Genomic DNA, 27,132 nt, shown 5'->3' with positions numbered 1-27,132 from the left:
TTGATACAACAATACTGATGCTTTGATAGATTGGATACGGTGTGATAAAACGTCTAGTCCTTTAATAAGGCAAGTTCCAAGTGCTCTTTTGACTAATCGTTGCTCCACGAGCAGAAAAAAAAAAGTATTAGAGTTTCGCCGACTAAGAGGTTTCGACGAGCGGAGACGAGAGTGTTGAATAAAAAAACATAACTGATGAAAAGTTCAGGTCCACAGATGACTATACGCCTCCACCGAGTTGTTAGCATAACAAAAGAGCGAGGAAGGGAGCTGAATAGAAGTGCTGCGCTGGACAGTTCTGCGGCGTCATCGTCGAGCCTCAGCGACCAACTACGCCTAGCAGACGGTGCCCTTGATGAGGTCTTTGACGGCCGCGGAGAAGATGCGGTAGTTGACCGTGTTGGGGTCGAGGCCGCCCTTGTACACGTAGACGGGCAGGCGGTCGGTGAGCACCCAGAGGGTGCCCTCGGCGTCCACCTTGAGGTCGTTGGGGAAGGAGAGGCGCTCGCCGTCGCTGACCAGCAAGTGCACGTTGGCCGGCTCCAGGGGCTTCTGCGTGTTCCAGCATGCCACGCCATTGCGGTTCAGCTGGAACGGAAACAACAACACAATGTGACAAACATTCTGACAAATATTCCTTGAAGTGTCAGGAGAACTGTCGGACAACTTTCTGCCATGATATTTCGGCGCAGAATCTTCTGACCATCTTTAGGTGAATACTGACAGCAACAGCACTCCGCTCAAATATTTAAGACAAACGGCGCATGCGCAACGCCAGCTGGACACACCACGCATGTGCCGGCGGGCTCTTAATTACGTGAGCTTAGTGCGTTTCCTATCAATATTCACCTGAAGAGGCCGGAAGATTCGGCGTCGAAATATTATGGCAACAAGCTGCAGACATCTGGTGGTTCCCGCGAAATTTTATGAATAATCTATCTATATCCGGATCCCGCTCCAGCTACTGCCAGGTCTAGGCGCTGACGAGTCCTCTCCATTTGGCTCGGTCCTCCCACCACTTTTCTTCCTCCACTTGCTGCCAGGTCACACCTTTCCACAGATATTCCCACTCCCATTTTACACTGTGTTCTTGGGCGCCCTCTAGGTCTTTTTCCATCCATCATAGGATGGATACTCTTACCATGCCCATACCATATAAATCTCTTTTTTTCAATTTCTTCTCTCATACTTTCTTGTTTAAGGTCCTTTCTAATCTCTAAATTCCTTACTCTGTCCATTCTTGTTTTTCCCTTAACTGCTCTGAGAAATGTCATTTCCCCTGCTTGCAGTCCCTTTCTACCATTGTCCATGTTTCTCCACCATAGGTGACAATAAGGAAGTAATAATTCTTATAGAAAAGGAGTTTCGTTTTTTCTAAAACTTCCTTAATCCAAATCAGGTGTTTTATTGTTTGGTAGAAATTGCCTCCCTTCTGTAACCTCCTATTAATTCCGTTGGTTATTCTTCCATCACTATATATTTCACTCCCTAAGGAAGTGAAACTTTCTACCACTTTGAGGGGTTCTCCATTCAAGGTAATATTTCCGTTGATCCCTTTCCCTCTTCCAACGCTGTTGTATTCCTCCCACCTTTGAAGCTATTTACCCAGTTACACATGGTGCAGTCACATTACTGTAACTACCTGCCAAAACTTGAATAACCACCTCTTGCACAGACCGCTGAAGATGTGCAGGAGACTCAGTGATATTCTGGAAGGTACCAACAGAGCTGTGAAGCCATGCTCTGACCATCTGCACTAGGTTTCTCTGTTGAGCATCAATGGCACGTATAGCCCGACCGCTGTGGTCCCGTAGATTCTCCATTGGGTTTAGGTCTAGCGACTTTGATGTACAGTAAGCTCATCCTGGTGCTCTTCGAACCACACACGCAGTGAGCTGTGTGACACATTGCATTGCCCTGCTGGTAGATGCCATCGTACTAACGAAAAAGAAACTGCTCGTCGGCGTGGACATGGTCCACAAGAATAGAGGAATACTTTTGCTGATCCACTGTGCCATCCAGGATGATAGCTTACTGAGGAAATGCCTCCAGTCTGGACCCTTCTGACGCTTGTTGCAGGGTGTTTGTTATCAGAGGTTTCACGACATTCATGCCAACGGCCTTCTGTCTGATGAATCACAGAGTGTGATTCATCTGGAAAGGCTACCTGTCGCCTCTCATGAACGTCCAGTTGCGCTATTGGCCTGCAAATTCCAGCCTTCTTCGCCAATGAGCAGCAGTCGCCATGGATGCATGAACCAGATATCTCCTGTGGAGGCCGACACGCAGCAATATTTACTGAACGGTCATTGAGGAGACACTGTTTGTAAGCCCTTGGTTCATCTGGGCAGTCAGTGGCTATTCGTCTGTACACATCTCTGTAGCCGTCATTAACTTCTGTCATCTATCTCACTTAGTGCACTATAGTTGCCTCAACACCGTTTTGGATCGTTACTTTTGCCGTCAAAAAATAAATAAATAAATAAAAATGGTTCCAAGCACTATGGGACTTAACATCCGAGGTCATCAGTCCCCTAGACTTAGAACTACTTAAACCTAACTAACCTAAGGACATCACACACATCCATCTCCGAGGCAGAATTCGAACCTGCGACCATAGCAGCAGCGCGGTTCCGGACTGAAGCGCCTACAACCGCTCGGCCACAGCGGCCATCTACCTTTGCGGTCAGAATATACTTTAACCAAGGCGGCACTCCAACAGGTTACAAACTTAACCGTTTCGACATGCCTCCACCCTTAGACTGAAAGCCAATAATCAAGCCCCTTTTGGACGTCAAATGAATTGCTCCGTTTCCGCATTCCCCTAATACACTTTATATACTCTCCACTGCAATTGCTGCCATATGGTGTCTGAGAGTGGTTACTGTACATTGATGTCGAAACTAGACGACGGTCTCTTTAATGTTACTGAACCGTGTAAGGTGCAACTCGTCGTTTTTCACCCTCACAAACATTGTCAGATGGAGCCCTGGTCTACAGTGGCTCGTTACAGAGTGTCTGTATTTCGCTTCCATTCTGCCACCGATTTCTCTCGTACTGCACGAATGCGAATTGACGGTGGTTCAAATGTCTCTATATGTGACTTGACATCTGAGGTCATCAGTCCCCTAGACTTAGAACTAAAACTAAGACTCAGAGGCAGGTTCGAATCCTGCCTCGGGCATGGATGTGTGTGATGTCCTTAGGTTAGTTAGGTTTAACTAGTTCTAAGTTCTAGGCGACTGATGACGTTAGAAGTCAAGTCGCATAGTGCTCAGAGCCATTTGAACCATTTGAACCTAAGACTTAGAACTTAAACCTGACTAACGAAAGGACATCACACACATTGATTCCGGAGGCAGGATTCGAACCTGCGACCGTAGGAGCAGCGCGGATCCCGACAGAAGCGCCTAAAACCGCTCGGTCACAGCGGCAGGCGACGGTAGTTCACTGCGCGGGGTAGCCGTGAGGTCAGGGGCGCCTTGTCACAGTTCGCGCGCCTCGCCCCGTCGGAGGTTCGCGTCCTCCCTTGGGCATGGGTGTGTGTTTGTGTGTTGTCCTTAGCGTACGTTGCTTTAAGTTAGATTAGGTAGTGTAAGTTTAGGGACCGATGACCTCAGCAGTATGGTCGCATAGAACTTACAACAAATATTTGACAATGGTTTAACCCCTTCCCAATTACATCCGATAGGCATTGTTGTGTAGTCAGCGAGTACACAACTTTCCCAATAGAGCGCGCCCTGCTAAGCACAACAGCGCAGGCGCAGCGCTCGTCCGTCTCCGCACTACGAGATGGCGCTGTCTTAGAGACGGACCAAATTCTGCTTTCACCGATCCGCGTATTAATATGTAACGCAGCCAATGAGATTGCTGTTTACGTAGAACCTTTTCTGCTCGCGGATCACACTCGCGCAGTGATACCTGAACGCTCGAGGTATTATAACGAGTGTACAGACCTCCGATTAGTCAGTCTGCATTAGTCTGCATTAGTCTGTAGTCAAGTTTCAGTCTGCGCCGAATAAGATTATCATATTCCTGTACATAGCCATGAAGATAAATGAATAGACACTTTGTCAAGTATCAGAGATGTGAGAATAAGATTAACGTACCAAGACCAAAGGAACTTCAGATTGCCAATTGTAAATAGCATCCAGAACCAAGTTAAGTTATTTTTATGCTTGTTATTATTTTAATAAATGTGTGTGAAAATTAATCAAGTTCTGTTTAAAGTTGGTCACCGTCAATCTGCTACTCTAAGCGTTCAAGTGGCAGTTCTATCGTCTGAACTAACGGCAGAAGATAAACACGCCACGATAAGACCACGAGACATATTGCTGACACTCGCCTGCTTCGTTGGAGCGACAAGTCGAATAATCTGATGGTGTGTGTACCGAAGGTCTTACAGTACGCACACCACAGGCATAAAGGGTAACCCTTTACTCTACCGTCAGTAGAAAGATGCTGTTTTGCTGCATTTTTTCGAAGTCAGCAAAGCCGCTTACTGCAAAACGTAGTGCAACTGGGGGTGGCCATTCCAACAAGTGTCCTTTCCTCGGATACCGCCTGTAGCATCCACGATAGCCACAGGAGGAATGCAAAGGTGCAGGCGGGCAATGGCACAGTTTACCTTTTTGGCGTCAGAACGGTGGTACGCACCTGCGTGAAGAAGAGCACGCCGGTGTCGAGGTCGAGGTAGGAGGCGGTGGCCTGCGTGTCGTTGCCCTTGAAGCCGAGGTCCCGGTAGTGGTAGTAGGAGTCGGGCCCGGTGGCGAGCGCCGCCGTGTGGTTGCGCAGCACGCCGGCCGGCACCGAGAACTCGCGCAGGCTGGACAGCGCGTGGAAGAAGACGGTGCGCTCGCCCTGCGCGTCGGGCCGCGACAGCGCCACGCCGAACACGCCGTCTGTCCACTGGAAGTTCACGACCTCCACGCGGTGGTTGCCGTGCAGCGGGTCGAAGTGGAAGTAGTGGTAAGTCACGCGCCACGCCTCGTCCGCCTCCCAGCTGCAAAAAGGGTCCGCCAAATCTGCAGGTTAAGCGACGTCTACATCTGCGGCCACATGACAGCTCTGCAAATCACACTATAGTCCAGAATGAGATTTTCACTCTGCAGCGGAGTGTGCGCTGATATGAAACTTCCTGGCAGATTAAAACTGTGTGCCGGACCGAGACTCGAACTCGGCACCTTTGCCTTTCGCGGGCAAGTGCTCTACCAACTGAGCTACCCAAGCACGACTAACGCCCCGTCCTCACAGCTTTACTTCTGCCAGTATCCCGTCTCCTACCCTCCAAACTTTACAGAAGCTCTCCTGCCAACCTTGCAGAACTAGCACTCCTGAAGGAAAGGAGGTTCGCAGGAGAGTTTCACTCTATAGTGTTTGGCAGAGGGGTTCATAGGATCACTTTCAGGCTATTTCTCGCACACTGGACTCGCATTAGGGAGGACGACGGTTCAATCACACGTCCGGCCATCCTGATTTATGTTTTCCGTGATTTTCCTAAATCGATCAAGGCAAATGCCGGGATGGCATTATTTGATTCACCTTACTCCCATTCCAATTTAAGGTGTTCATAATGATAATCCCTAGGTATCTAGTTGAAAGGAGAGCCATTAAATTTGTCTGATCTATCGTGTAACTGATGTTTTTTAACAGTGTAAAACGGCTCACCGGATTCTATCTTACATCGCTATATATATATATATATATATATATATATATATATATATATATATATATGACGCACCAAGAAGGAATTGTCCAAAGGGGACGGTAATCGGCAAATGTGGTGTACATGTACAGAAAAACAAACGCTTACAGTTTCAAAAAAATTGGATGATTTATGCAAGAGAAAGAGGTCCATAAAATGCGTAAGTCAACAGCGCGTTGGTTCACCTCTAGCCCTTATGCAAGCAGTGACTCAGCTTGGCACTAACTGACAGTGACTGTCAAGTTGACACATTAGAAAGTCTAAATCCCGAGCTGGTTTCGGGGTGCTGAGCATAATGCTCCAAACGTTCTCAATTGGGGAGAGATCGTGCCTGCAAGGCTAACTTAGGGTTGGCAAGCACACGGAAAAACACTAGAAACTCTCGCCGTGTGCGGATGGACGCTATCTTGCTGAAATACAAGCCCAAGATGGCATACCATGAAGGGCAACAAAGTGGGGTGTAGAGTATCGATGACGTACCGCTGTGCTGTAAGGTTGCCGTGGATGACAACCAAAGTGGTCCTGCTATGAAATGAAACGATATCCCTGATCATCACTACTGGTTGTCAAGCCGTATGGCGGGGAACAGTCGAGTTCGTATCTCACTGCTGTTCGGGACATTTCCAGACACATCTTCGGCCTGAACTGAATGGAGTATAAATACACTCAGTGATGATTCCCGCTTCGAAGTAAGCCCTAATGACCAGCGAAATCGTGTCCGGAGGCGCCCCAGAACCCTTCCGCTGTCATCCGCGGTGCTCTTACAGTACAGCGTTATGTCATCGACATTCTACGCCTCGTTTTGTTGCCCGTCGAGGCAAGTTATCCTGAACTTACATTTTAGCAAGATAACGCCCAGCCGCACACGGCGAGACTTTCACCTGGATAACTTCCCGTAAAATACTAGCGACCATGCCTTTCCTGACAGAAAATCACGATTCCAGTTGCACAACTGAGACGATTCTCTATGGGCACACTATTTGATCAGAAGCCGCTTGCCAGGGACGGCGTCAAACGTCTTGAATTCAGTAAGAACGGTGTTCGAATTCCTGTCCGACCATCCAGATTTAGATTATTCGTGATTATCTTAAATGATAAGTTTGGAAAGGTCTCTGCTGATTTCATTGCCCATCTTTCTGCATCTCAAAGTATTTCGCTGTCGACTATTCGTTAAACTGTGAAAATTTGTCTACGTTTCTGTTTAATTAATCAATAAAACACTCTACTATGGTAAAATACACCGTGAAACTCACTTGAACTCCGTTCACAAGAAAAATGGCAGAGTACTCAAAATGCCGGGTTTCTTTCTTACAGCATTGCCATAGCAACAGTGGCAGATGTGAATACAAACTACGCTGTTTACCTATCGATTTATTTAACAGCATCAGCAAACAAAATTTACTCTGACGAAATGAATATTAAATCGTTGCAAGAAAACCTACTGTTGTGTTCCCTCTCTAAGCCCACTTCTTGTTCCTGTCAAGAATTCTATACTTCTCCTCAGCGAAGTACTATTTTTTTTCTTCTTCGCAGTGTGTTGTTGCATTGCCGTAAAACAGAACTATGCAGCGTCAGTACAGAAACCAACATATAATTTAATGCAAATATCTTTATCTAGCTTAAGGCGAATTTTTCAGTACACTGCCCTTCCTGAGTGCTAAAAGTTGTATCCGCCACGTCTAATCATCTCAATATGTTGACGTTAGTGTTTTGAAACGCTAAAATTATGAAAAAAAGTTTCCTTCTTCATCATTATCTCCGCACGGACGAATCCTTCATTTCCTGAACCGGTCTATGTTTTTTGTTGATTTTCCTCTTTTTTGCTAGCGTAAATCTCACTTAGTACCCCACAATTGTTTCTAGAAACCAATTAGGAACATGAGGATAGCTTCGCGTAGCGTGCTAATAAACACACCACGTTTCTATATTAAATGCAAGGCTATGCAGACTAACTTTACAGTGCCCAAGTCGCTTTCCTTCTCCATTTCAATTCGAGTTTTTACTCCATCTACACTGATGAGCCAAAACATTACGACCACCTGATTAATAGCTTGTTTGTCCGTCTTTCGAACGAAACATCATTCTGTGTATCAGGGATCCTACAGTTTGGTGGTATGTTTGTGGAGGTATGTGGCATTAGATGTCTACACACACGTCATGTAATTCGTGTAAATAACGGGCCGCCGATTTGCGTAAGCGGTGATGGCGCCCGATAGCGACTCAGATGGACTCCACAGGGTTTACACCGGGCGAGTTTTGTCGCCGAGACACGAACGTAAGTTCGCTATAATGCTCCTCAAACCACTGTATCATTATACTGATGGGAGCTGAAGAAAGGATTTAAAGTTTGTAGTGGAGCAGAGACTTGAAACCAGGTCTCATTTCTTACTAGGCATGTACGCTAGCCATTACACCACCACAGCATCATCGCTGCACGGACTACCCCAGTCAAATTCCGTCCCTAACACAAACTTCAGTTCAAATCTTAAGCTTATTTTCCTCTTCTCAGATCGTCGCTACTGCCAAGGCTCTCCGGTATTGTAATAGCACCCCTTTTAATTCATTTCTTCAAATTCCATTATTACCGTAGATAAAGATGAGACTCAACTGTCTCGAGGAAAATTTAATTATATCAAATCCGTAGCTCACTTAGCACGTCTCTGATTCCGAAACATATACTGCTGAAAGATGACATCGCCATAGGGGAAGGCATCAACTATGAAGGGATGCAGGTGTTTCACAGCTCTGCGTGTCTTCGATTACTACAAGAGGTCCCGTGAAAGTGCAGGAGAATATCTCGCATAGCATAATACTGCTACCACTTGCCTGCGTCGGTGGCGCGCTGCACGTTTCGAGCCGCTGGTTACCTTGACGACAGCGTTTGCGGATACGATCAGCGACCTAGTGTAGCAAAAATGTGATTCACCCGAAGAGCCGACATGTTTCCATTGAGCGACGGTCGAATCTCCATGGTTCCATGCCCACTGCGATTTTCATTGACGATGCCGTTGGGTCAACATGTGTAGAGGTGAAGGGTGGTCTGCTGCGGAGCTCCACGTTCAACAATTTACCATGAACGGTGTGTTCTCCTAAACACTTGTACATGCGCCAGCATTGTGCTCTTTCTGCAGAAATGCCAAAGACAACCATCTACCCTAGTTTACAGAGCAGACAACCCTGCGAAATCCACGTTCTGTGAAGAATCGTGGACATCCAACCATTTAGCACCTAGTGTTGGTTTCACTGTCCTTCTACCTCTTTCCGTAGATGCTCACGACAGTAGCACGCGAACATTCGACCAGCTTCGCCGTTCTCGAGATACTCGTTCACAGATTCTGCGTAATAATAAGCTGCCATTTTTCAAAGTCGTTTATATCAATAGATTTTCCCATTTCCAGCCCATAGCTTCGCTAGGGTGACCTGTCCGTGTCTGCACTGCTTACATACATTTCATAGCGAGTCACGTGCTCGCAACGCCACCAGGAGGCATCTAATGTCGCGGTGGCAATGGTCATTATGTTCTGGCTCATCAGTGTATAATGACCTTGTTGTCAACGGGACTTCCACCCTCGTGCTGGTTTCTGCTTGTACATTTTGCTTTTGAACTCAGGTGGAGCTACGATAGGTTACAGGGAGTTTCTTCGAGCGTTGCGTGTAACACTGCAGAAAGGCACTTATTTTGCGTTATGTCCTAGAAACTCAAATCTGTAATCTAGTTTGACATGACTAAAATGAGTTTATGTGTACACCGTGGACAGGCTTTAAAAGAAATTTTCTGTTCTATGATCACCATGGTGACCGAAATCCAATGAAGCTGATTTGTAACATCGTTAAACAAAAAATATCTGAAAGAAATATAGTATCACCAATCCTTTGTCGGAAATCTTGAAGGAGCTGACGAAAAGGAGCATAGAAAAAATAACAGTGACATACTGGCCAAAAACGTATTCGCTCGTTAAAAATACTTAAAAGAACATTAGCGTTATGATGCTCTACCATTTGGCCCATTCCCAGTTCAGCTCACGAATATAGCGTGGGAAGAATGATTGTTGATAAAGCTCCTTGTAACATTAAAATCCTCTCATTTTCTCGTGACCATTTTTACATCTACAGCTATACTCCGCAAGCCACCTTGGGCTGTGTGGCAGAGAATGATTGTGTTCCACTGTAATTCCCCCCTCCGCTCCCCCCCCCACCCCCCACCCCCTGGGCCATTCCCTGCTCCACTCACGAATGCCGCGTGCGAAGAATGGTTGCTGGTAAGCTTCTCTAATTTTATGTTCAAGTTCTTTTACCGAGATAGACGTAGGAGAAACGTAGCCTCTTGCAATTTTTAGCAATAGACCATGCCGTGGTACAGAACACCTCTCTTGCAACATCTGCCACAGGAGTTGGTTAACCAGCACAGGAAAGCTTTCGTGCTTACTGAATAAACCTATAACGAAACGGGCAGCTCTTCTTCGGATCTTCTTTATTCCCTGTAGCAATCCTAACTGGTGGGGTTCCCTTATGACAAACAACATTCGAGAATCCGTCGAATGAGTGTTTTGTAAGCTACCTCCTTTGTTGACGGACTGCTTTTCCTGAGGTAGGGACTGAAGAAAACGTGACGCCACAACAGTACGTCAAGTCCTTGTGTGTTAGCTCTCATGTGACACTATCAAGGTGCCATATTTCAACAGGACAATGCTCGTCCACAGTTGGCACCTGTCTCTATCAATTGTCTACATGATGTTGAAGTACTCCAGTGAACAGTAAGATCCCAAAACCTGTGTCTGATAGAACATGTGTGGGGCCTGCTTAAACGTCAACTCCGTCTCTGTGCCACTATGCAGCATACCCCGTAACGACGGTTGTGGGACAGCTTCTCCCAGGAGAAAATACAACAGATTTATGACACATTTCCTAACCGAATCAGAGCAGGCATCCAGACCAGAAGGAGTGCAACATCAAAACTGATAAGTGGCCTCCAATTGCCAAGTCAGCTGTAAATCTCACTCGATTTTGTGATCACTGAAATAACATCAGATATTCTCTCAACCCCAGAATAATACCTCTGTAGAATCCGGTCGGCGTTGCAGACGAAACGTCATTCACGATATGCAGACCAGGATGACCGCAGATTGCCAGGCAAGCCTGGCAACAGGCTGTGTGTTTACGGATTACGTCTGCTGCTGTGGTCATCGCTTGGCAGTCGCTCCGTCAAGTGGAAATTTTCTAAGCGTCACGCTCGGTGTCGAAACAGCTTCTCAAAGGTCACAGATTTCTCTGTACTGATCTGTGCGGTCAGCGAATGTTCTGAAGCAACTGCTCACACAGCTGAACAGGCACTACACGCAGTATGGCTGTGGTGTCCTCACAGTAACACTAATTTATTGGCCATGGCTCTTCATGTCATGTCAAATGAGATAGTGATTGGTTCGTAATCAGTTCCGCATCCCCTTTGGCCAGAGCTTAACCAATCCCACGTGCTTCGCCTCTGCCATTGCTTGTCTTGCGACGTCGCTGTCACAGTTGTAGTTAGCCTATCTTTAATGTCCCTCTTAAGACAGTAAATGCACAGATGCCTTTAAATTCTCTATTGAATACACTATACTTCCTATTTAGTACAAATGGCTCGCAGAAGCAATCACTCACAGCAGTCGTTGAAGTTTCATTCTTTAGACACGAGTATGCTGCACTTGCTATCACCATTTGTCCCTGTGATATAGTGTATATCAACGATTCTCTGAAATCCCGGACTGTGCCAGATGGCTTGGTAGGAGGTAGGAATTGAGAGGGAGTGCAAGGTTCGAATACAGTCCGCAGGTTCAAGTAAATGCAGAAATAAAGAGGCTTGCGCAGGATAGACTACCGTGGAGAGTTGCATCAGAGCAGTCTTCAGACTAAAGATCACAACAATAACATTGTAATACACTATGTGATCAAAAGTATTCGGACACCCCCAACAACATACAGTTTTCGTATTAGGTGTATTGTGTTGCCACCTACTTCCAGGTACTCCATAACAGCGACCTCAGTAGCCATTAGACATCACGAGAGAGCAGAATGGAGCGCTCTGTGGAACTCACAGACTTTAAACGTTGTCAGGTGATTGGGTGTCACTTGTGTTTGTACGCGAGTTTTCGACACTCCTAAACATCCCTAGGTCCACTGTTTCCAAAGTGATGGTGAAGTGGAAACGTGAAGGGACACGCACAGCACAAAAGCGTAAGGCCGACTTCATCTGCCAGCGCTTGTATTGACAACAGTAAAATTCGGAGACAGTGGGGTTATGGTGTGATCGCGTTGTTTTGCGTGGCACTATCATAGCACACATTGATGTTTTAAGCATCTTCTTGCTTCCCATTGTTGAAGAGCAATTCGGGAATGGCGATTGCATCTTTCAACACGAACTAGCACCTGTTCGTAATGCACGGCCTCTGGCGGAGTGGTTACACGACACTAACATATCTGTAATGGATTGGCCTGCACAGAGTCCTGACCTGAATCTCATTGGAATGTTTTGGAAAGCCGACTTCGTGCCGTTACTCGCTGACCGAGATCCATACCTCTCGCCAGTGGAGCACTCCGTGAAGAACGAACTGCCATTCCCCAAGAAACCTTCCAACATATGCCTGCGAGAGTGGAAGCTGTCAGTAAGGCTAAGGTGGGCCAATACCATATTGAACTCCAGCATTGCCGATGGGGGGCGCCACGAACTTGTAAGTCATTTTCAGCCAGGTGTCCCGATACTTTTGATCACATAGTGTGCCTCTCCACAATGAGCTCAGGAGAAGGCGGCCCACTTGGGCTGCATCTGTACTTGACATTTTGCCGAAAGCCAGACAGGTACACTTTAACTAAAGCGTTTGCTTCGCTCTCAAAGCGTTTTTCTGCTTTTACCGCTGACTGACAACAAGAAGGACGCTGTCAAGTTGAGTAAAGCTTTCTACTTACAAAGTGAGTGAAGCATTCTACTTAAAAACAAGTAAATTTGTTGATGGGTTGCTGCCTTCGTGATAGCTGAATGCAAACACTTGAAGTAATTCTTAGATGTGTCCACGAGAAAGTCCGAGCTGGAATCCTCTGGGGAGACTTCACCCAAGTCACGGAAGTGCCATAACAAGGAGCCTGCTTGAGAACAAGGCGGCAGTTCGCATGTTACCCGCCAGCCGCCGCCAGGGAATTTTCGACTCACAAGATCGGAAATTCAATAACCCTATATAAACACTGGGAGGCGTAAGGATGTAATCTTGACCGTTCATTGGGTCAGAATGTAAATTGCGCTCGCAGTGACCAGGGCGATACTATGGAAAATAAAGCACACTCTAGCACGGAGACAGACAGGAACAGAGAAGATCAGAGATAGAGGAGAGGTCAAACAGTAATCGAGAGATTGGAAGTCAGTGCGGGAAGATAACGATCCATCGATGAGTGAGAGGGGGACACAGAAGAGCCGGAGAAGAAGTGATTTTTCTGTGGACACTAATGAGCCCGGGAAGCAGTTTCACATGAAATATTTTATTTTTGCGTTCTAGAAGCATGTAAACCTATTTTCGGCCTTTGAGTCAGATGCATGCATTCATTCCGTCGTATATCGTCACCTTGTGATATACTCATTTCCAATCCCACGTTACGTGGACAAGCAATCCGATGCTTGAATTTTTATGCGCTCGACTACATTTTCCTTGCCTGATGTCAGTCACCAAATTTCATACTGTCACCGCCTCCGGAAGGAAATCAACATAGACAAAAGATGTCATACATGAGAACAATAACATTCACAGCTGCAACCACGACCGGAGGTGATCACCACATAGTACCGGCATCACATCGGTTGCCTAAGCCTGCAAGTGATGAAAAGACGTTATTCACTCTTCATGCTTTCCCAGTTACTAAGTTCGTGTCTGTGCTCAGTCAAAATAGCCATGAAGTATTACTTCTACTGTTTATCTGTGATTAATAATAATAAACGGAGGTATTTTGAAGTATTTGCCACTTTTGAATTTAATTCGCTACATTTTTGACCTTATTTAGGTATCAGTCCCTCAATCAATGGAATTCATTTATTATATTTTTTACACTCAATGTGGAGCGATCTCTTATTATTCTAATTCAGTTTATCACGTTTTGGCCCCCATAATGCCGACCTTACAAGGGTTCCGAATTGTAGCGTGTAACTACCTCACTGCGTGACAAACAGCGTACTGTGATCGTGTTTTGAATTTGAAGAGTTCGTCCACACATGGGGTACCCTCTTCTTCAGCACGACAATCCCAGACCACACACGTGCCCTGGAACGCCTGCAACAATCCGTCGCCTCGGGTTCACCGTCGCCGATCGTCTTCCATACAGTCCCGACTTGACAACATCCGGTTTTAATCTGTTTCCATCAAACAACTTCGAAGACTTCACCTTGGTAATGATGGAGCGGCGCAAGAAGATGTGAGGTCGCGGGTGTTATGATTCTCGTTGTCAGTTGTTATTATGATAGGTGGACAATGCTAAGTAGAAATATGTATTGCAGGTATGGCAGTGAATTCGGTAAGGAGCTGGCTGCACAGTCTGAGATAATTAGTAGTCGTTTGTAAAAAATAATATATATTGTACTTAACCTGTGTTACAGGCTTCTTCATATGCTGCATACATATAATTACAAACATAACTAGAGAGGCATTACTTATGCCATACTTGACTAAGCGCCTTGTTAGAGGTTGCTTCGTATCAGCTGAAGGCTATGATATATCTAGTTGAAGTCCCAAGCTAGAGTGGACGAGAGCTCGCTAGATACTTGTCCACAAGCCGCGGAGCGGCGCTAGTCGCGACTCGCGGGTCCAGCGATATATATTACGGATCGCGGTCGGTCTCAACCTCTAACAAGTGTGTATCTAACGCTGATATCACAGTGGGTCCCTCAACAACGTCATACGTTCATGCATGACGGTATAAACAAATTGGTTTCTCGTTGGGAGAAATGTGTTCGTCGCAAGGGTGACGATGTTGACAAATACAAGGCCCAGTCACATTAATTTGAACACCGCGTATATTCGACGTCATCATGCAGTAACAAGTGACAGACAGCAAGTGGCGGCACTAATAGTGGACAGTATTTAAAGTGTCTCAGGGAAGGGGGTGGCCGCGCGACCGCTGCGGTCGCAGGCTCGAATCCTGCCTCGGGCATGGATGTGTGTGATGTCCTTAGGTTAGTTAGGTTTAAGTAGTTCTAAGTTCTAGGGCACTGATGACCTTAGAAGTTAAGTCCCATAGTGCTCAGAGCCATTTGAACCATTTTTTTGAAGGGGGTGGGGGGACACAGAAAAGAGTGCAATCGTTATCGTAACGTGGAAACTGGTCGACTCATTTGAAGTCGAAAAGGGCATACATTGCCTTTCGGGTGAAGGGCGGAAGCATTTCTGCAACAGCTAAATTTGTAAACGGTTGGCGTGCCGCCATGGTTCAAGTACACCGTACCACCGTACAAGGCAAGATGGTGCTATTCAAAACAGACGCCGAGGCAACCGCGGTGCACCATGCGCCACAGATCATAGGGGTGAAAGACTACTGCATAGATGTGTACGCGCGAATAGATGTGCAACTGTTGAGCGACTGACCGTGCAGATGAACCAAGGGGATACCGACAGTGTCTCCTAAACGACTGTTCAGCGAATGCTGCTTCGTAAGGGCCTCTGTAGCAAACGCCTGGTTCATGTACCCATGCTGACCGCTGTTCATCAGCGACAAAGGCGGGAATTTGCTCGCCAATAGCGCAACTGGACATCCACTGAATGGTGACAGGTGGCCTTTTCGGATGAATCACGTTTCATGCTGCATCGGGTAGAAGGCCTTTGGCATGTACGGCATGTAGCGTCTGAAAGTAAACACACTACAACAATTTCCGCGGTATGAGGGAGTGTTATTGTCTGGGGAATGTTTTCCTGGCGTTCCCTGGGTGATCTCGTCATTCTGGAGGACCCAATGGATCAGATCAAGTATGGGTCTGTCTTTGAGGACCTCATGCGTCCCTACATGCAGTTTTTTCCCCTCGGCACACTGGCATCACTAGCAGGACCATACAAAGTGTCACACAGCTTGCAGAGCACCAGGGTACGTTTACCGTATTCCCATGGCTGTCAAACTCCTCGGATGTAAAGCCAATCGAGTAACTGCGAGACCATCTCGATCGGGCTACTGGCGCCACGAATGCTCAGCCGAGAATGCTAGCGTAGCTGGTCGCGGTATTGGAGTCGGCCTGACTCCAGATTCCTTTCGTTGCCTTCCACAACCTCTCCTAGCACGTCTCGCATTAATGTGGCGGGACAGTGTGAACAGATAGAAATGAAGAACAAAGATACAGATTGTTAGTAACATTTGTTTTATTTGGAAAGTTCTAAAAGTTTTCACTTAAAGAACGTGACCCAATTGAAATACAATCAGATATATGTTAACAGAAAAGTACAGTTGTAAGACTTTTTCATATAATTGGGTGGTACATACCTACAGATAATGACAACACACATCAGCTGTTATTTGGCATCACCGCTTTTGGCCTACACATGTCCAGAATTCAAGTTGAACTGAGGCTGCTGTTTAAAGCTATCTCACAACTCAGTGACTAAAGTTCATAAAGGTATATTTAAAACTGTGGCCTTAATCCTCTTCTAACTGCTATCATTAAATTTGCTAGAAACCAATATATGTGTAATGTTCCTAGAAATATTTATATGTAATGTACTTCTCTAATGTAATACAAAAAATAATTATGTACATATCGATATCCAAGAACACAAAGTAGTTCATATTACTACCACTCTCACTGTAAAAATTTTTTACAGCTTTAACATCACTCACCTGTTGTAGTCACTCTTATTGTATATCAAAAAAACATCTATTTCCTTAAAATTGTGAGCTTTGTGATAAGAAATAACCAAGGACAAATACAATGTATTAGTGTAACATGATGCATGTACAGAGGGTGACATAGTCATGAATGATGTACACTGAGGCCAGATGTGAGATAATTGAAAACAGCAGTGTTATAACCTTTAATCATTAATAAATTGCAGGGATATACAAAAGTAGAAACAATAGCGGGTTACATGCTATTAACTCCGTATCTGTCATTCGACTCCCGTGCCGTGACATGCGGCCGGCGCCGTTCATAGCCAGGTGGCGCTCCCGCGCTCGGCCGAGCTGCGGAGCGCCTCTATCGCCGTGTTCGCGTACTGACGTAGCGGCACTTTTAAATATCGTGGCACTGTCACAACACTTTTCCCCCCTTGAAAAAAAACACTCACTTCCTTGGAGACACGGACAGTGCGGAGACATCCATGGCCTCTTGGGAGGCCCCGAGAAGATCCCGCGGAGAAACATGAGAGTATGGTCGAAAATCTCCAGGACGGAAGCTTGCACGTGGAACGCGCCTCCTGGACGAGATGATGGGTGAAAACTCCGGAGCAGCATCCAGAGGTGTCGTGGACCTGGGGGTGTGTTCCAGCGAGATGGGTCCCGGAGAAGGCGGCGTCGCGACTGGGGCCGGTTCCGGCGTACTCGGAAGCGGTAGCGACGTTGGCTGCAGCAACACGCCCGGAAGATCGGCAGCAGCGAGAGGACTGGCTTCTCGGGCTGGTGGAGACGAAAGAAGGGGCGGTGGCACCGGCGTGGGCGCATCTGGTCGTAATGGCGAATAACCATGCCATCGTCCGTACGTATTTCACAAAGCCGGCGGCCGCGAAGAGCCTGGACCACCCCTGGAATCCATTTAGGGCGAGATCCATACCCTCGTGCCCACACGTCGGCGCCCACTGAGTATTTTCCCGCACTAGGGGACACAGTACAAGGCCTGACAGGGTGAATCAGGTGCAGTAGAGTGCGCAGTTGGCGGCCATGCAGGAGTTCAGCAGGGCTGCGATCACCCAGAGGCGTGAAGCGATAAGAACTCAGAAATTGCAACAGAGCGTCATCTGTGGAAAAATCACTAAAGAATTTTTTCATCTGGCTTTTGAAAGTGCAGACAAGGCACTCGACCTCCCCATTTGATTGCGGATGGAAGGGCGGTGCTGTAACATGATAAATCCCTTGTCCAGTACAATAATCACGGAAGGCCTGTGAAGAGAACTGAGGGCCATTGTCCGTGACAATCGTGGATGGAAGACCTTCTAGCGCAAAGATTTTGGACAAAGCCAGCGTCGTCGCCGCAGTGGTGGGCGACGGACATCGAACAACAAACGGAAACTTCGAGAAGGCGTCAATCAACAGTAGCCAATAAGTGCCGAGGAAGGGGCTGGCAAAGTCAGCGTGCACCCGTTCCCACGGCTGCACCAGATCAGGCCATGGGGAGGGCATAGTACAAGGTGCAGCCAGTTGTTGAGCACACTGACCACACGCAGCGACCATGTGGGCGATGTCCGAATCAATACCAGGCCAATAAACGTGCCTGCGGGCCAGGGACTTAGTCCGAGAAATCCCCCAATGGCCTTCATGCAATAGTTTGAGAACATCTTTGCGAAGAGAGGCTGGCACCACGACCCGTGGAGATTGCCATCTGTGGCCAGAAGAACAACACCCTCACGAACAGAGAGATGAAGGCGCAAGGCTTGGTAGTTGGGAAGGGCATCTGATGCCCGGCCCTTGGTCCTATCCGGCCAACCCCGTTGAACAAAACCGATCACCTGATGCAAGACCGGGTCCCGCGCAGTAGCCGACGCGACCTGCGAACCTGTAAGTGGAAAACCGTCGACTGCACGACGTTCTTCCTCATCAATGTGGAAACAGAGTAGTTCATCGCGATCGAAAACCGGGTCGGGGCCCATCGGCAAACGCGACAGTGCGTCAGCGTTGGCATGCTGGGCCGTGGGGCGATAGTGAATCTCATAGTGAAAATGAGACAAGTATAAGGCCCAACGTTGCAGGCGGTGAGCTGCCTTATCAGGAAGCGATGCCGAGGGGCTGAACAGACAGACCAGCAGCTTGCGGTCGGTGATGAGGTGAAACTTAGAACCATACAAAAAAACGCTGAACGTTTTGAGAGCATAAATGATAGCGAGCGCCTCCTTTTCGATTTGAGAGTAACGCCGTTGGGCATTGTTGAGAGTCTTGGCAGCGTAGGCATTGGGTCGTTCCGACCCATCCTCATACCGATGGGCGAGAACAGCCCCTAGGCCATACTGTGACGCGTCAGTCACCAGAACCAAGTGCTGACCTGGACGGAATGCGGCAAGACAAGGCGCCGACTGCAAATGAGCCTTCAGGCGGACAAAAGCCTGCTCACACTCGTCGGACCAGCAGAAAGGAACGTTTTTGCGTAACAGCTGATGCAGAGGATGAGCCACCGCCGCCGCAGAGGGAATGAATTTGTGATAATAAGCAATCTTCCCTAGAAACGCCTGAAGTTCTTTGACCATAGACGGCCGGGGTAGAGCGGTAATGGCCGCAACGTGCTGTCGTAGAGAACGTATACCCTCACGGGACAAGTGGAAACCAAGATAAATAATGGAGGGTTGGAAGAACTGTGACTTGTCCAGATTGCACTTCAACCCAGCCGAATGCAGAACCCGAAACAGTGAACGCCAATTGCCAAGGTACTCCTCAGCGGAGGCCCCCGTGACAACAATGTCATCCAGGTAGTTGATGCAGCCGGGAATGGAAGCCGTGAGCTGTTCCAAAAACCGCTGAAAATTGGCCAGCGCGCTAGCGACACCAAATGGTAACCGCTGGTACTGATACAACCCACAAGGAGTGTTTATGACGAGAAATTCCTTAGAAGACGCATCCAACGGCAACTGATGGTATGCCTCCGATAAGTCAAGTTTGGAAGAGAACTGGCCCCCAGCGAGCTTGGTAAATAACTCCTCAGGACGGGGAAGAGGATAAGTGTCAAGGAGGCTCTGAGCGTTGACAGTGGCTTTAAAATCACCGCACAATCGCAGACTCCCGTTTGGTTTAGAAACCACCATGATTGGCGATGCCCATTCGCTGGAGGCAACAGGAAGGAGAATCCCTGAAGCTGTTAACCTGTCTATCTCAGCCGTGACAGGCACACGCAACGCCATCGGAATAGGGCGTGCCCGGAAAAACTTAGGGCGAGCTGTAGGTTTAAGAGTAATGTGGGCTTCAAAACCCTTGGCCCAACCCAGACCAGCAGAGAACATGGACGAGAATTCAGAACACAATCCATCCAGCTGTTGATATGGAATATCCTCAGATATGAGGTGCACATCATCATCAATGGAGAACCCGAAAAACTGGAAAGCATCATAACCGAACGGGTTTTCCGTGCCCGCATGATCCACCACATAAAACGTGAGGGGCCTAACAACAGACTTGTAGGCAGTGCAAGCATCAAACTGGCCAACGATAGGAATTTTCTGCTTATTATAAGTTCGCAGATTCTGCGTAACGGGAGACAAGGGAGGGGAGCCCAACTCCAAATACATGTGAGAATTAATGAGAGTTACTGCAGAGCCAGTGTCCACTTACATGCGAATGTCTTTATCCAGAACACGAACAGTAACAAACAACTTATTTGTTGGAGAAATCACACAGTTAACATCCATGTCCGATGGCTCGTCCTCGCCGACAGGAACTTTAGTGGACTGACACACAGTGGCAATGTGGCCTTTTTTCCTACATGAATTACACGTGGCCCAACGTTTTGGACACGTGGCCCTGTCATGCTGTATGAAACAACGTGGACAAGAAGGAAGTGCGGAACGAACCTGCTTCTGTGGTTGCTGTTTTCGCTGCGAGCGGGGTGGCCCAACGCGACGTTGTTGACACGAGTGAACCGCCGCCACATCGTCGTTCCCCTGTGAAACAGGCAAATTGTTCGCGTCGAAAGTGGTCTGTACAGCGCCCACATCACACCACGCGTCTATTTGCACACCAGCAGCGTGAGCCACTTCAAAAGATTGAGCGATGCTGATAACTTCCGACAACAACGGGTTTGGCAGTTGTAAGGCATGTTGCCGAACTTCTTTATCAGGAGCAAGCCGTAGAATAGCGTCTCGAACCATTGAATCAGCATAAGACTCATGATGAGTGTCCGTGACAAACTGACATTTCCTACTCACACCATGTAGTTCCACCGCCCAAGCCCGGTAAGATTGATGGGGCTGTTTACGACACCGGTAGGACGCCACGCGGGCGGCAACGACGTGGGTGTTTTTTCGGTAATAGTTAGACAATAATTCACACATTTGTTGGAAGGACAGAGAGGCAGGTTCCCGCAGAGGGGCTAACTGAGATAGCAGCTGATAGATCCGTGGGGAAATCCAAGATAGAAATAACGACTTACACATAGGAGTGTTGACAACGCCGAAAGCCAAGAAGTGTTGCCGCAAATGCTTCTCATAATCCTCCCAGTCTTCAGCGGCCTCGTCGTAAGGAGGGAACGGAGGCGGAGAAGAGGAAGACAGACGATGAGTAAGCGACGTCGACAACGCCTGAATAGCAGCCGTCAGCTGCATTTGTTGTGCCTGAATAGCAGCCATCAGCTGTGTTTGTTGTTCAATGAGTGCTTGCGTAAGCTGTTCCACGGCTGCCCCGACACGAACACACAATTCCACAATGCAGGAGAAAAATACCCGACGTTGTTGCCAAAAAGTGTTATAACCTTTAATCACTAATAAATTGCAGGGATATACAAAAGTAGAAACAATAGCAGGTTACATGCTATCAACTCCATATCTGTCATTCGACTGCTGTGCCATGACATGCGGCCGGCGTCGTTCATAACCAGGTGGTGCTCCCACGTTCGGCCGAGCTGTGGAGCACCTCTTTCGAAATGTTCGCGTACTGACGTAGCGGCACTTTTAAATCTCGTGGCACTGTCGCAACAAGCAGCCTCAGTACAATTTGAACTCTGGACTTGTATAGTCCAAAGAAGAGCTATGCCAAATAACAGCTGAAATATGTTCACTTTATCTGCTGGTATGTACCATTCACTTTTATGTGATATTTATACAACTGTACTTTGGTGTTAACATGTGTGCAATTGTATTTTAATTGGTTCCTGTATTACTTCTGCAAGTGTTGTATTGCTACTTGAGGTAGTTAAATTCTTCATAGACATTACTTAATCAAATTTTTATCATTATTTAGAATACAGCATGCAAATGTGAGGAATATTATTCTTCACATTTGTGTGTTATAAGCTAAATAACAATAACAATTATCTTCACAACTGCTGTTTCCAATTGTTAGCATTGATGATGTTAGAAAACTCGAGCCTGTTTCATAATTTTTAATGCTACCTCCTATCATGCCCTTTAATGAAGAATGTCCTACCCATTATCCTTCCCACCCCTCCCAAAGTGATATTCAGCCACCCAGCAAACTTACACAATATCCTTGCCCATCCCTTGTCCGCTCCTGGCTCATATCCCTGTAATAGACCTTGATGCGAGACCTGCACCCTACATCCTCCCATCACCAACTACTCCAGTTCAGTCACAAGCATCACCTATCCCATCAAAGGCAGGACTATCTGTAAGAGCGGTCATTGATCCACAAACTAAGCTGCATTCTAGGTGGGCATGACAACCAACAATCTCTGTGTCACCATGAATTGCCACTGACAAACTGTGCCTAAAAACACCTGGACTACCCAGTTGCTGAGTATGCTGCCCAATACAATATTCTTCACTTTAATGACTGCTTCACAGCCTGTGCCATCTGGATCCTTGCTACCAACACCAGCTCTTCTGAATTGCACAGGTGGGAACTCTCCCTGCAATATAGCTTGTGTTCCCATAACCCCCTGACCTCAACCTTCATTAGTCGCTGTCCTTCACGCACCTATCCATTTCCCTGTGCCCTCTCTGGTGCTACACAGCCTTCTATTCCACCAACACACCCAGTCATTTTACCGCTCTCCTTTTCCACTTATTCCCTCCCCCTCCCCCAGCAACTGTCTAACCTCCCAACTGCACATAGCTGCTCTACCCTCTCTCCACCTTACCCCTGTATGCTCCCACAAGCAGCACTTTGCTGTCTCCCACCCCATCCTGCTATCCATGCCCCAGCCACCTCCTTACCCCCACCACCAGATTGATTCTCCCATCATGCACTGTTGCTTGCAGTCTGATCACTGAAGCCAGAGACAATGGTCGTGTGTGTGTGTGTGTGTGTGTGTGTGTGTGTGTGTGTGTGTGTGTGTGTGTTGTCTGTGTATCAGCATCTCCCCTGTATGGTGAGTAGCAATCTATCATTTTCATAATATTGTCATTATTCCATCATGGATTTTCCATTGCTTGATTTTGTTCATGCTTTAATTGTGTGATATACTATGTTCCATGCCTTTGCTAGATTTTGTCATTTTAAATACAACTGCTTCAATTTATATACCATAAAAAATGATAAAAGTTTGAAAATAAAAAATAATTAAATGGGTAAAAATCTAGTCACCAAGAGCTGTTGGGAGAAAACACATATAAAGTATATGGAAATGCAGAAGCTTTTGGAGCCAGTGGCTCCTTCTTTTGACAGAAAAGTTGATGACTTTTCCATAACTCCCTCAAGTTCCTAAACCTTATCAGTCCTTTTTCTTCATCCCTCTTTCTTTCCCTTCAATCCTTCTGTAAGAAGAAGGAGCCACTGGCTTCAAAATCTTCTTCAATTTGTAATTATTTATGGAGAATTGTGCAGTTTCTTTATTGATATAATATGATTTTTTTTCTTTGCAAGATTAGTGCTAAACTGCATAAACGTATTTACGAATTTTTCACTCAGTAGATTAAAAAGAGATGCTACTTTTCTGATTATGCCATTAATGTAGTTTACTTGCTGTTGTGTAATGTATATCTTTATGAAAGGGTCAGTGGACTTAACTGCTACACAATGTATGTGTTTGATCCCAGGTATGGTTAAAAACTTTTCCACAGGGGAGGACTGGAACAAGATACAGTCAGTATCATAAAAATTAAGGCTGGCATTCATGGTCAGGAGAGAGGTGTGCTAAAACTAGGATTCAAACATCCATTTATGATGTAAGATGGCATATACAGCAGTCATCAGTTGGGTTTGCACAATTCTCTGAACCTGATACAGAATTTGTTCAATAGAAACAGCTGGTAAGTGGGCATTGTTATGTTTTGAATAGTGTTACTATTGAGCATGTCCATATCCTTGTTGGATGAATGTAATTATTTCTCTAAATATAGCAATTTATTTTGTTATTAACCTCTTGACATATGGTACTAAGTGGCAAATGCAATCACAGGAGTCATATAGCAAACAAAAATTTTGTAAAAATCATGCTGTAACATGGAAACATACCATTTTTGTTGTAAAAAACTCTGAACGTATCTGTGTGATGGTGACCTGCAAACTGACCCATTATGATATCACGGAATTCTCGAACCATTACAATATATTTCCTATTATGTTTTTGGTGAAACCGGTGGATTCCAGGTATTGCAAGTCCACTTTCAAAGACACCAGGTGGTACAGACATAAGGTAAACCTGAAAAAGATGACAATGTTCAACCCTATATGTATAATAGACCAATATGAAATATATGACACATTAAGATGTAAAATTGTAACATTATCTGTGGACTAGTAACATTCTGTTAAAGTGCTGAAAGGAGTTGGTACTGAATACTGTGATCAATAATTTGCTCCCACTCCACATATGGTTGCACCTGAATTTGTCCCATGTAATAAATAGGTGGTCTCAGCTGACTTGTGTGTGAGTGAGATGCATAAAAGAATTTCACTCTGTGAATTCAGACTCTCACTTCAAAATGGTAGACAAGAAGACAGTACAGGTAAATGAGCTAATGACAGGGGTGGCCTGACCATGGAAAACACTATTAATGCCAAAAGTGGTCCTCTAGATCTGGATACCATGAAATGTATTACCATTCATTCATTTTGCAAGAAGACAAACTGGTTAGTATGACTGAAAATGTTTTTTTCATCCTTTCTAATGTATAGCCACCTCCAACCCAAGTGGCAAGCTATTCTGACTCTCACCCTGCAGTGGTACTTTTTATGATAGCAACATTTCTCACTTACTACAATAGTGACAAAAGATTTTCATGGAGACATTTGATTTTTGTTAGTAGTACAGAGAGTAATGTCTACTGTGTACATGTTTCTTTTTTAATTTATGTGCAGATATGAAAGGAGAAATGTGAACACTGTCCATCAACAAGACATGATGATGAGTGAGTATCTTAACTTGTGCTGGAGAAGTCATTTACACTTTGCCATCATGGCTTGGGAATGATGTGAATTCCTGAGAAGAAGAGCTCTGGACTACAATGATCTCATGCAGGAACAAAAGAAGTATGTCATAAGGCATGTTATTATATGGAAAATGTGGATTCAGTTTCTGGTACTGCCAGGGATTTTTCCTTAGTGGGAGGACTATAACATAGTGCACTCAGCCTCACGATGCCAGATAAGGAACTACTTGAATGAGAAGTAGTGGCTCCAAGATCTGAAATCTGAAAGTTGACTATAGTTGGGAGAGCAGGGTGTTGACTCCATTTCTGTCCATACCGCATCTGCATGATGCCACATGGCAGACGATTACGTGGTGACTGGTCAGCTTCATGTGGTCTTCATGGACTGATCACTGAGTTTAGTTTTAATTTTCTAATGTACAAAATTGTCTCTCAATAATCAGTCATTTCACTTTATCAAGAATTGCATATGCAGAAAATGTCTTGTAAAAACATAAAGCTGCACATGATGTTTGCCAGTCCCTCCATGTAGCTCCAACAGAGTTCCACACAAACTCGCAGAACTGTGTACCAAGTGCACTGAACTGAATGGAAACTGTAGAAGAATGATAGAGATAAGTACCTGTAGTGATATCTTGTATTATGTATTCCAATTTCTCAATTTTTTAAAGAGCTATGGTAAACAAGAGTTTTGGATTTTATGAAATAATGGTCAAGAGATTATGAACCATGAGAAAACAAGGAACATGTAAATGACACTTCCATTTCATTTTGCTTCCCTCATTTTATTAAACTACTAGTTTATTACTAGCTTTATAATTCTTGAAAGTATTTAGAGAAATACTGAAGCAAAGCCTCAAGTAATTACAGTTTAATTTAGGAGTGTGACAAAAGTTCAGTACTTGATGGAGAGCCTGTTTTTGTTTTTGGTATTTGAAGCAACAGCATTTTCAGGAAGCATCCAAGTAAGCTTTGTGATGAAGCATGTCCCTGGCATTAGGTTACATTATTTGCTCTGCAGTGGGATACTGAGTGTTGCTGTAAAGAAAGAGTTTGTTAGTGGCTGCCCATTCAAATGATACATGAGCAGTAGTCATGCCAGGCTAAAACCATCAACAAAACTTAGAAGTTAGTTTGTGAATCATCTGTGTGGTCCTTCTCCATTCAATTCTGTTTTGCTAGTGTGTGGAGTCAGAATATGTAATGCTAATAGGACACATGAAGTATGTTGAACAGTGATGCAGTATGTGGGCAGGGCTGCGGCAACATTTGACACAAATAAAGCTAACACAGAGCCCAACAAGTTTAACACAGAAATTGTATCAAGATCAGAACATCACCTTTTGAGATGTTAGGAAGACTTTAGACATTGCCAATCTCATTTCTGTGAACAAATTAAAGAAAACGTACCCTCAAGGTAGAATCTGATTATAAGTTCTTTTCTGCCTTTAATTGTCCAGTAACAAGGTACTCTAAAATACATATACAGACATACTCATGTGACAATTTACTAGAATGTGAATGGCATAAAAGGCTAGGCAATGGGAGTGCCAATGAGTATCGCACTCTTAGAAACATAGTGAAAGACAGTCAACTAGTTAACTACAGAAAACACACACACCAACAAAATATTACACATCAAGTTCCTTTTCACAAAGAAATTGATATAGGAGTCTATCACTCACATGTTCAGTGAGGACACTTACAGCAAATGTGTCATAGCAGTAGACCTTTGTGGGTACCTTCTTTTTATTTCTGTTATAAGGCGACTAGAAAGTTCCATACATTTTGTCATGTGTTATGGTTACCCTTTGAATGTTGACATTTCGTCACTTCTTTGCTTATTAGTCATGGCTAGTAAAGTTTCTGAGACACACTCAAGTGAGCACAGGTGATAATCAACTGTGTCCAAATCCAAGTACAATGCAGCTGCCATCATTGGTAATGCAAGTAAATAGGCCAAAGAGGAGCATGCTCAAAAGCCAGTAATGTAGCACAGTTCAATTCGCAGCAATGTCAGCTGTACTACAATACTTGAAGCAGGTAACATGCAATGAGAATGAGACATGAAGGGGCTGTAGCTGCATAAAGCCACACTTGTATGCAGCTGCACATGAGTTGTGGCACCTAGGGGCCATGCAGTACCTGGAGACCCTGTGCAAACTCTTTATTGTTTTCACATGCTGCAGGTACTAATGTTAGCCTGGGAATGCTCTTGCAGTTGTGGTTGACAGTTTCCAAAACTGCCTTCAT

General features: G+C 45.6%; 1 protein-coding gene across 1 annotated transcript; it reads right to left on the bottom strand.

Moving 5' to 3' along the window:
- Window positions 1-299: 299 nt before the first annotated feature.
- LOC126438169 (L-dopachrome tautomerase yellow-f2-like) lies at window positions 300-27,132 on the bottom strand. Its single transcript, XM_050090544.1, has 4 exons — window positions 27,025-27,132; window positions 23,963-24,149; window positions 4,657-5,024; window positions 300-588 (listed from the first exon to the last, which is right to left on the bottom strand). Exons 1-4 carry the CDS (start codon window positions 27,130-27,132, stop codon window positions 337-339), a joined length of 915 nt encoding a protein of 304 aa, XP_049946501.1. The 3' UTR covers window positions 300-336.

Source organism: Schistocerca serialis, unplaced genomic scaffold, assembly GCF_023864345.2.
Source record: "Schistocerca serialis cubense isolate TAMUIC-IGC-003099 unplaced genomic scaffold, iqSchSeri2.2 HiC_scaffold_1261, whole genome shotgun sequence".
In the NCBI taxonomy this organism is placed as follows: Eukaryota; Metazoa; Arthropoda; class Insecta; order Orthoptera; family Acrididae; genus Schistocerca; species Schistocerca serialis.
This window is presented reverse-complemented; position numbering and strand designations above follow the sequence as displayed.